The following is an 11,969-nucleotide window of genomic DNA, read 5'->3' as shown; positions in this document are numbered from 1 at the left end:
ATTTCAGTCAGAACTTATTTTACAGTTCAGTTCAATTCAGTTCAGCTCTAAAGAACAAAGTCTTAAATTTAGTGAGTACCACGAGTGATTCTAAATCAATAATGAACAAATAACATAAATCAATTATGAAAATGACATGTGATTTGCACTATTTGCATATCACATCTATTGATTTTCAATTGCATATCACAGCTATTGATTTTCAATTTCCCTTGAATTACATTGTTATTATAACGGATGTAGTTTTTTTTTTGTTATTCAGCCGATGTGTAATGTTGAATTTATAAGAGTAAGAGTAAATGAAATTTAAATATTGCATTCGTATTTGGTATCACAAAAGTACGGATTAGAAACTTTAAATGAAGTCAAATTATCTAAAACGATTTATTTTTTGGATCAGACTAGCAGAAACGTCACAACGAGTATACAAAATCCACCTCGTCAATTAATTTTGGTATGAACTCTACAACTTACCTTACCATGAAATCATGAATATATTTCGTACATAACTAGAGGGAACATAGAACATTGGATTTGGAATTGATGCAAAACATGCAATGATGCAATGCGCAAACTCACACTGGTATTCCACTTCCTACAGGCCTCCAGGAGTAACCCCTAATCTTAAAACACCAAATTACCAAACCAGAATACAAGGAATAAAATCCTGTCATAAATTTAACAATGGCAGAAATTCCTTACTCACTGAGTCAACTCGTTTACTACCCACTGACAAATCCATCACCAGCACTTCAAACCCATTTGTGAAGCACTGCGTTAAGCTTCGCCAAAGCTCGTCTTATCGTCACTCTCATGGTTCTGCTCTCGTCGTTGGCACTACCCTTATCAGGTCTTCTTCTTCTTCAATTAATTGTAAGATTTCCTCTGTTTTCTAGGGGTGTAATTCTTTGTAAATCATGTTTTTATTTCCTGGGTTTGGTTGAATTTGGCTTCAAATTTGCAAGTTTTGAAACGGGTGTTTCTAATTTTATTCAATTTGTTCCTATTACGAGTGAATTCTCCATTTAATGGAGTTTGATTAATCTGGGTTTACAGCTTTTTGCCAGAATTTTTTATATGATTAATTTGTTATTTTCTTTGTAATTAAGGGGGAATGATTTGTGACTGGTAAATGGAGTAAATTATGTTCAAATTAGACCATTTATAGTGGCCTAATTCTTGTGGGGAATTTGCTGACTTTTTGTGTACAGGGAAATTCATGAGTTTTATAACTTGAAACAAGTGCAACAAATGCCAATAGAATGTCTATTCTTGCTTGATAAAGCTGAGATTCCTGAAGGAATAAGTGATATTCCAGGGGATAGAGTGTATGTGAGCTCTTTGGTGATGAAAAAGCTTTCTGGGGTTCAATCAACTGAATCAATTGAAGTTATAGCTCTCATGAAGATGCCTAATTGTTTTATGACTTTGAATGATAATCATCTCGAGATGGATTGTATACGTTGGTTTCGTTGTTCCGGCACTCATCGAATTCTAGTCCTTGAAGGGATCCAGGTTTTACTTTGATGCTTCTCCTTATTAGTTAGGATACTAGGGAACCTTCTTGTTGCTCTTGGAGTCTTTGAAAGATCAGCAATGCATCCTTCTTAAAAAGTTAATTTCACCTCTTTTTCCTGGTGAATTATTTATAAAATCATTATTTTCGACTAGAATCATTTATCAAGACTTGAACTGACTCTTAAGTTTCTAACTGGTCCAATCTCAAAATGAATTACTACTGAACTGTGATTTTGGAGAGCCATATTTGTGCATGAATTGTTGAATTTCCAGTGTTTCTTGATGTGAATCTGGTATAGGACCGAGATTAAGGAGTAATTCCTATCAAACCCAATCCAGGAATCCCGAGTTCATTCATGGATTGAGGTTTTCTACACCATTGTAAATTTTGTAATAGTACATGCATCTAGTGACAATCACCCATATGATTTATTTTGTGGAGATTAAAAATAAAAAGAGGGATGTCCTTAAAAATACTACTCCATATGATACACTACAATAGTGAAAACCCAACTTAGCTTTCCTATCCTACTGAAAGGAATCCTCTTTCAATAATTTGTGAGAACTCTGACCACTTTCCCAGTGTTATTGTTTTCTTTCTTTATACTCCTGCCTTTTCAAATCTATCAAACATCTTACTAAGTTGACCAGTTTATGATCTTAATACGAAGTATTAATGCCTCTAGTTGGCTTGGTGTGTATCCTTATGTTTTCCTGAATGGTCTCAATCTATCAAGTATTACGTGCAGTTTTCTCTCAGTTGAACGACATTGTGATCTGAACTCTTGTGACTTGATGGTTGATGCAGGACCCAGGAAATCTCGGCACATTGCTTAGATCAGCCCTGGCTTTCAAATGGGTAAGGAAGTTCTGATCCTCTAGTGCTTCTCGCTTTACATCATATTTGTGAAAGGTTAATAGTTGTAAAGAATAAGTGTCTAACTGTCTAATGCACAGTGCACACTATCGTTATTAACATCTTTTGCACGCTTTTAGTAGTTGCTAGTCATGAATAATTTTCATCGTTGGTCTGCCAAAGGAATGAAATTGAAGAATCAACCTGGTTTTTATCATTTTAAGATTTCCAATTTACCTGAACATATATATGCAGTATTCAGATTCTTATTCTTTGATTAGATTGTAGATGTACTTTTGAACGACTACGTACAACATTATCATATAGAAGAACAGATGTAAACAATTGTATTCATGTTTATCAGAATGGTGTTTTCCTGCTTCCTGGATGCTGTGATCCTTTCAATGAGAAGGCACTCAGGGCAAGCAGAGGTGCACCATTTCAGCTTCCTCTCGTTTCTGGAAATTGGGCACACGTTGAAGCCTTTTGCAATGAAGTTAAAGTGAAGATACTTGCTGGTCATCCTGATAGTAGCAACGGACTCAAACCTGTTCATAAGTTGTCCCCGAAACTTGCACAATCTCTTGATGATACACCATTATGTTTGGTTTTAGGCAGCGAGGGTAGCGGCCTTACAGAGAAAGCGAGACAGTTCTGTGAACTGGTAAGCATACCGATGGCTAATAATTCTGAGTCTCTTAATGTTGCAGTGGCAGGTGGAATATTTATGTTTATGCTGCAATCTGAGTTAGAGAACACCCAGACTTGATTTCAGATGCAACTTTCTAGGATTTGGTGCCTTCTTTTCAAGTAAAAAAAAGTTAACTAATTGTGTAGGATTAGTATCTCCTCATGCTGATCATGTAGGAATAAACTCTATCCAGATCTCTTCATGCTAAACAGCGCGCTTATGCACAATATTAAGGAAATTTATTTCATGGTAATTTAGTTTCCTTGTTCAATTTCCTTTTAATATTGTTCTTTTGACTGTTAGGGTTTGTTCTTTTGAAAACAATTAGATGTACTATTGTTAATTAATGTTCTTTTGAGATAGTACTTTGTTATTTTGTAAACAACTAGTTAGTGACTCGGGCGATGCCCCGAATTTTATTGTTTTTTGTTATTCGGTCTTTGCCCGGTTAATGATTTTTTTTTTTTAATTTGTTGTCATATTACAGAATGTCCTCTAAATATATGAGGGTTTCCAGAATAATCCTTAAGTTCGTACACTTTATTTTTTTTCAAGTCTTACTTGATTGGTACTTCGTATAAAACTTTATTTTTTTTCTTGGTTTTTTGTGTTTTGCCGCCTAAGAAAATTCCAAATTTGTGTTTTTCCACCTAAAAATCTCAAACTTTTATTTTACCACCTAAAAATAAATTAAAATATCGCTTTATCACATTTTAATAGCATAGTTAACTAAATCGTTATTGGACCCACTTCAACGGCTAGCATGGCATTTCCCTCATAAAATTCCACGATGATTTTAAGCATGTTGTATAATATAAGTTTGTAATTTATTCATTTGGAGATTTAAAGTGAAAAAATGGGTGGTGAGAATTGAAGAGGAGTAAAGAATAAGGTAAAAAGTTGAATGAGAAGGAGGAGTACGTAAAGAACAAAATCGCATAAATTGGATAAAAAATTGGGAGAAGCTTAATTTGTGAGCTTCACTAACGGTGCCGTTAACTTAACCGTTAAAAGGTGGTAAATGGATTTTTTTTTTTTTTATTTAAGTGCTAAAACAAAAGTTTGAGATTTTAAGTTGGTAAAATACAAATTAGGATTTTTTAGGTGGTAAAACATAAACTTTCCTTTTTTTTATTCACTTATATATAAACATAATAAATTTCTTAAAGTATTAATTATTATAAATTAAATAATAAAAGTATATACTTTTGGAAAAACACAATTGTAATAGCTAAAGAAATACGGATTAGTGTGACAATCATTTTCTTTTTAAGTATGATATGAGTAATTGAGAAAGGTTAAGTAACAAATTATAATAGGTTAATTATTATTCAAATATATATTGGGCATTAAAGTTTTAATATTTATTAAGAATGAATTTTGTCTTTTTTTATTACTTTAAAGTCATATGTTATAACATTGTGGAGATGGTTAAAACTTTACATTATGAATGAGAGGTCAAGGGTTTAAACATTGATACTAACATTTTTTGTGATCATAAATTTGAATAATGCTTGTGTGCATATATGTCATGGCACATCATCATTTCACTTGCAAATCACAGTGACTCATGGCAACGTGACATTATTTGCCTTAGAAATTTAATAATAGTATAAATTAGAAGTTCAACTGATTGCACTTAACATTAATGTGAGTATGATAAATCTGTAGTTAATGTGGTGAGCAAGAATTGTGATACATCAATATAATATACTTTTGAAGGCCCGTCAAGTAAAAAAAAAACTTTTAAAGGTTTTAATTGTTCCTTTGACCGTTAAGGTTTGCTTTTTTTCGTAAATTTGATTCTGCTTTTGATTATACTAATTTACGAACAAACTTGATATACCAAAAACAACAAATAAAATAAAATTGAAACATTCAAAATTAATTGTGTAAACTATTCTATGAAACATAAAAGTATTGTTAAGACATGTTTTATAATATTGTACTAGAACTAAAAAAAAAAACTCACCATATTATGCACTTAAAAGTCTACATTTGAAGATGTTGATTGAGCCAAACACCAGCAGCACGTGAAAATCTATGGAAAATAAAAGAACGTGGATGAGAATCAAAAGAGCATAAAATGACATAAAAAGAACACTTAATAAAAAGAAACTAGTGTGTGGCTCGGGCGTTGCCCCGGTTTCTTACTTTTATTCTGGTTTATTTATTTTTCAAATATGTGCACATATAGATGGAGCTTCGTCGACATCAAATGACATCGAATTACAGTGGTGACACAAGATTAGTGGCCGATCAACAACTTTCCCAAATATGAAACCCCACATTCGAAAATCAAAACAAAGTTGGATACTTTTCTTCAAAATTAGTTGATTTATTACACCGTTTTGTGTTTTTTTGTTTTGGAGGCTTAAGCTAGAAAAGTAATAACGGGACATTTATAAATTAAGTAATCATTATCTTTTTTTTCCTTCTTTTTTGCATTTACTTTTATTTAATGTATTATTTAACATCAAAAGAATATATATGTTTATGTAGAAAGATGTAACATAAGTTGTGGTTGGCTAAGATGGTAGGAAGTGTAACTTTTAACAAAGAGGTCTAGTGCTAATTAGTGGTGACGTGGCGTAATGAGGATAGGTATACGTGACACGTATACATTCTTAAGAACGCTTTTTAATATACTAGATTAGGTCCCGTGCACGCACGGATATTTAAAAATTATTATTTAACTATCTTTTTTGTAAAAATTTTAATTGAATTATTTATCCCTTAAATATATTGCGTAATTAATAATCTCGAATGTACTCATTTTATCATATTTTAACTTACTACGTATTATATATTTTATATGTTTAATATGATGATCTGACTAAAATATTTGATATATTTAATATGCTAATTTGACCAAAGTATCGAGTAAGAATATTTCTATTATTGACATGACAGTTTGACTAAAATTTTACCAAAATTTTAATAATGACATATTCCATAATCCTATACTTTTTTCCATATGTAAACATTTATACAAAAGGAGAGAAAATAAAAAATAAATAAAATAAATATGTCTTTTTAGGAAAGAGTTTTTGGCGGGAAAAATTTTCACCGGGAAATGACACGTGTCATTCCTGGTGTCTCTTTTAGTATATAGTAATAGATTAGTACAGATAGATATTACCATATCATAAAATGTATTGAAAATCAACATTTGAAGATGTCGATTGTGCCAAAACACCGGTAGCACGTAAAATCTACGGAATAAAATAAAAGAACATGGATAATTTTAGTTGTCTATTCTTTCTTTTGTTTTTACTTTCATATTCTTCTTTCATTTATGGTTTATTATGTTTTAATTTAAAACAAAATTGTTTCAATTCTTTGTTTTGACAACTTTATTTTTATGGCCAACTTTAACAAATTATTTTAAAGGTAAAAGAAAGAATTCAAGAGTATATTTTGAGCACGTCATATTGTTTTTGTTCTAGAAAGGATATGAATATATTTTGTATAACTTACATCGTTGTATATTTGGCCCCCCCAAATTAAAATTTTCTGGCTCCGCTGTCAAAGTGAATGAACAATCAGAGAAAAAGAGGAACATATTGATGGAGACAAAAGAATACCAACATAATACATCATCAAAAAGGGAATGAACAATTATGTACAAAAAGAACAAAGAACGTAAACAAAATGAACATATGCATGACTAAAAAGAACATAAATAACGACTGGGTTTCCTCTATCGAACTTTCAACATGTCTTTCTCTCTTCTTGTCCTAACCTCGAAGTTTATTGCGATGCTTCTCAACAATTCCTTTTGGCCTAACATTCCCCTTGTTACCCCTCTGACTCCCTTTCTTATTCTTCTTTTTTTTTCTCTCTCTTTTTGGTGGATTTATAATCACTCTTGGAATAACTTGCTCTACAATAGGTTTCACAACCTCCCGCACAACTGGCTCTGCAGAAGGTTCAACATCAGATAGAGTTTCATTACGTACAATCTTATTTGATGAATTCCAACCCCTTCAACTCCACTAATGTACTCCTTTACTTTAGTTGACATATCCAACACACCCAAATCAATAATTTTCCCGGCAGTGTTGAGCTTTATTTATCACTTTGATGCAATTCCTTATGGTTTTCACCCTCTAAACCGAAGCAAAAACAACACTTACTTCATTATATCTATCTTCCCCTTCCACAACAATTGTACACATTGTTTCTTTGGTCTATCTCTTCATAATATATCTAAACTTTTCAACATTAATTATGGACAATAATCACTCTAAGAATATTAGAACAAAGAATGGTATTTCTTCAATGACTTGCAAGTACAATCAACAACCATCTCTTGCTCATGAAATTGAGAGTGTGTTTGATGAAGTCCTTCACAAGATGTCTAATAATATACTCATAAACAGGAAACTCAAGTGAATCAGTTGGCTCATCAAACCCAATGCTTTGATGAATTGTTGCTCAAACATCAAATATATTGCAATAATATACACTTTCGTGCATGCAAACATAACATGTTATCCGCACATGCATAATACTTATTACCCGTAGAAGAACTATAATGATATCCAGTATTCTCCTTATTCTCCATTCAGAAATTACATCCAATAAATAGTTATAAAAATTACATAAACCATTGATTTTATGCAACCTCCTAGAAATAAAATGGTTTGTAGACTCATTCCTTTGAGGAGACAAAACACCTCATAAAAATATTCTTTGTTACATGCAGGACACCATTTCTCTTTCAAATTACATATCATCTCTAAACATGAATGTGAACCACATTTGTAATCACCATCAGACTGAAAAAGAACAAAAGAAAGACACAAAACAATAAGACAAAGAAAAAGAGCACAAGGAAACAATTTAAAAGAACATCTTACAACATACAAAAAGAACACATGTCTAACACAAAAATGAACAAACAAAAAAGAACAATCAGCCATGAGTACAAGTTATAAAAAAGATATACATATAATGACATAAAGAACATCAGGATTTCAGTTTTAAAAAGAACAAGTAACATGAATAAAAGAACATATAAAAGGAATAAGGCGAACAAATGAACATATAAAGTAGTATAAAGTCTATTTAAGAAAAAATAAATTACCTATTCTAATATTGTTCGATCAGCAATTGTGTTAGTATATTACAGAACATAATTAAATCGGCGTTTGAAACCTTCTTAGCCATAACACCTTTGATGTTTACGATAGTGTTTTTTCCTATATGCCAATAACACCTTCGATGCCTGGATTTAGGAAACACTTTTCTATAAACATCAACAAAAAATAGGTAAACAATAAAATAATATCTTATAAAGAAAAAAAAGAGAAAAAGAAAGAACATACGTAAAACAAAAGCTTTTGAACTTAAACTCCATTCTATTCGACTTATTTTATTTAAAATAATTCAAAAAGCCGAACAAAGCAGAGCAATCCTCTAACTTTTTTTTCCACGTATATAACAAGACTAGTTTTTATTGCATGTATTTCTTAATTAAAAATTTTGGTTGTATTGACTATATTATAATAAAGGATACATGATAAGTTTATTTCAGACAAAATAATTTTTTTTTTCCCATATAACATAAGTTTAGACAAAATAAGTTGAATAGACCATAACTTTGGAATGAGAAACAAATAAAATTAATTTTAAGAGAATTAAGGATGAGGACGAGGAGTGAAAATGATAAATATTCATGATGGTTTTACCAAAAAAAAATGACAGGTGGTATTATGGATTCTTGGTATACGAAGCATATGTTTTAAAATATTAATTAGGCAAATGCTAACGAGCGCCCCTAGGGCGCTAGTTAAGAAAATATTATTTTGTTATTTTCCTTACTTATCAGCGACTAATTAATCAATTTTTTGTGTGATATATATTCCTTATTTATTAACCTGTAATATTTACTTGCTTCATTCAAAACATTATAAAAATGGAATGAATTAGATGTTTTCTCATGTTTTTAAGAATACAATCTATATAATATATTAAAAGAGAGGAAATCAATGTGGTGATGACAAATGTCACTCATTGATTGGCCTCTCTTATAAATATTAAAAAGAATTAAAAATAAATAAAATACTTGATGCTATAATTATCTTGTTAACTTTTACCTTGAAAAAATATTTTATTCTCTTTTCCTTAAAATAAAAAAGATTTCAATCTATATATAGAGAATTTTTTTTAAAATTATAAATCTTTTTATATTTGGCAACAAATATAACCAATATAAGAATAATAAGATTATCTTTTTTATATTTGGAAACAAATATAACCAATATGAGATTATATTTTTATAAAAATTTAATTCATTGTACTGAGTACGTAGTATGACTTTTATAAAAAAAATTAAAAGTAGTTTATTTATTTGTATTTCGTACTTACATAATTTGAATACAAATAAATTAGAAAATCAATCAAGTATGAATAAGAATGTATTAAAAAAAATTACAATAGTACTCTATAACATTTTAACAACTAAATGCGATAATTATAACTGTCATGACTATGTACATTTTATGATGAAAATAGTCATGTACTCCGTAGAATTTTGTTGGATTTTTCTAAATACTTACATAATACTACTATTTTTTTTATATAAGTTTTACAAAATGATAATTTAAGATATTAATAGTTGAATTTATTTTTAACAACCGTGAAAATAAAGTTGTTTATCCAAAAAAGATGGAAGAAGTCGTAAACAAGAAAAATGATGCGCGACTAACACATAATCCTCTCTACTTAAAAATGCTCCGCCAAATATTTTAGGCTGACAAATGACTTATATTTTAGTCAAATTTTAACAAAAATATATATGGTAATTTGATGTGGAGCTAACAAATGCCGCTCTTATTTGCCTCTTTTATAATATTGGTGAATGGTGACTAACATACAAAACATTTAACATAATTTGTATATATTTTACCCAAAATCTTCTATTTACTTATGGTAATAATTGATTAAACGAATTACTTATTTACTCATGTCCATAAATTTCTTAATTTAAATCTATATACTTCGTACTATACTAAAAGAGAGACAAATCGATGTAGAGATGGCAAATGTCACTCTATGATTGCCTTTCTTATAACATAAATAATGACTAATTGTAAGTGCTATCAAGTTTTGTTTAGAAATTGTGTCATATACTTAGTACGGATATGTTCGAACGTTCCTTTAATATAGAAAATCTTATAATAATTTAACTTAGACTATCCATTATATTATTATAATACTATCAATATTTTAATAATTTGTGTCATATAATGAATACGGATATGCATAATAAAAGTTAACTATTGATTTAATGTATTTAACAAGGTTGTCTTAAACATTTTATAGGTCTCATTATCGTAATATTTTTATATGGAACACGGATAATAATTTATTCGCTTATATTATTGAAGTCTTAAGTGCATGTTGATTGAAGTTTTGACTAATATATCGTAATCAACTATGTCCAAAGTCATAAGATTCAGATGATTAAGCTTCCTTATTATTAATATGTTTGCAATAACAAAATACTTTTTATGTATTAATGTAAATGATTGCAATATCACTAGATTTCGTGCAAAATTTATATATGTAAATGGTGAATCACACCTGATGATGGGGAGAGTTTGGATTTTAGATTGGTCTGGCGACAAAGTTAAACATAGATGATTGACTAATGTTGACTAACAAGAAGAGATATTTAGTGGATGGGTATAAGGATAATATGTAACCACCTTGGTGATGGGACGAGTATGAATTGATCGAATTTAAGAATACTCACCCGGCCAATCCTAATAATGTATGTCACTTTTAAATATATATTTTTCAATATTATAACTAATAAAATCAATTTTGAAACTTCGTAATAAAAATTGGATTATTTATCGAATATAGGGATGTCAGATTGTTTGTGGGGCGGGTTTTTTTGGGAGATCTCCTTGTGCATCCGCTCCAAGTGGGCGGCGATGGACGAAAGTTTATTGGGTAATGGGGTCAAAAAATGTATTATTCGCGGCTAAACGGGTGATGATGGATTTCAGATTGTACCCGTCTTAGCCGCTAATATTTCATCTAACTTACATATTATAATATTTTGTTTATTTACTCAGTAACTCTAATCAGACAGACGGATTTTCAGAGGCTGTATAATAAAGTTTTAAAATTCAAAACTCTCTTACTAAAAAAAAAGTCGAGTCTAGGAGTTGGTGTGGATATACGGGAATGGAAGTGATGAAGAGGTGATGGATTTTATTTTGTACCTCTCGAGACGGTGGTTGGGAGGGGTGGGTATCTTTCTTATCGTGGATGGATGGGATGAAGATGAGAATTGTAGGTGGATGCTGGTGTGCAGGTCTTGCCCCGCCTCAAAGTCATCTCTAGCTCAATAAAGTACCTGGTCTGGATAGTTGTTAAGTGATCGAGTAATCAGGTTGACGAGTGATTGTGTGAGAATTAAGTGAGTATTAATAACGAAGTGAAATGCGGGTGAGATAACTTTATGCTTGACACAAGTGGTTAATGAAAATGAAAATAATTTTATCTATGTACCTTTATTTGTTTTAATTATTTTAATAAGCAAGACACCGAATGAGCAATAACAAATTTATCCATTATTAATTATATTTTATTTGAAGAATATCTATAAACTCTATATTGATCATAATTGTCTACTAGATTTCATAATAATTTATATTTAGATTATAAATCGTGCATCGCACGGGTACTATACTAGTTGATTCCTAAACACTACGGAGTATTTTAGATCTATGTGGAGGTTCAATAATGGAACAAAAGCTATGGTACACAATGACCTCTAGAAATTATAAAAAATTAATATTTAGAAAACATATATCGATACGAATCTAGCATGACCCCACATGCATGACTAGAACTTCCCCACATACGAATCACAAAAAATGG

General features: G+C 30.3%; 1 protein-coding gene across 1 annotated transcript; it reads left to right on the top strand.

The window, feature by feature from the left end:
- Window positions 1-455: 455 nt before the first annotated feature.
- On the top strand, window positions 456-3,327 carry LOC110778535 (uncharacterized). Its single transcript, XM_021983084.2, has 4 exons — window positions 456-850; window positions 1,212-1,515; window positions 2,327-2,377; window positions 2,739-3,327. The coding sequence occupies exons 1-4, from the start codon at window positions 558-560 to the stop codon at window positions 3,141-3,143; spliced, it is 1,053 nt and encodes a 350-aa protein (XP_021838776.1). The 5' UTR covers window positions 456-557; the 3' UTR covers window positions 3,144-3,327.
- The last annotated feature ends 8,642 nt before the right edge of the window (window positions 3,328-11,969 follow it).

The sequence above is a fragment of the Spinacia oleracea genome, chromosome 3 (assembly GCF_020520425.1).
Source record: "Spinacia oleracea cultivar Varoflay chromosome 3, BTI_SOV_V1, whole genome shotgun sequence".
Classification (NCBI taxonomy): domain Eukaryota; kingdom Viridiplantae; phylum Streptophyta; class Magnoliopsida; order Caryophyllales; family Amaranthaceae; genus Spinacia; species Spinacia oleracea.
Note: the sequence above shows the minus strand (reverse complement) of the source record. Positions and strands in the feature narration are given on the sequence as shown.

Coding starts and splice junctions, on each gene's coding strand:
- LOC110778535 (XM_021983084.2), top strand. CDS start 558: ATGATGCAATGCGCAAACTCACACTGGTATTCCACTTCCTACAGGCCT. Junction 851..1,211: donor GTTGGCACTACCCTTATCAG/GTCTTCTTCTTC, acceptor TTTTGTGTACAG/GGAAATTCATGAGTTTTATA. Junction 1,516..2,326: donor TAGTCCTTGAAGGGATCCAG/GTTTTACTTTGA, acceptor TGGTTGATGCAG/GACCCAGGAAATCTCGGCAC.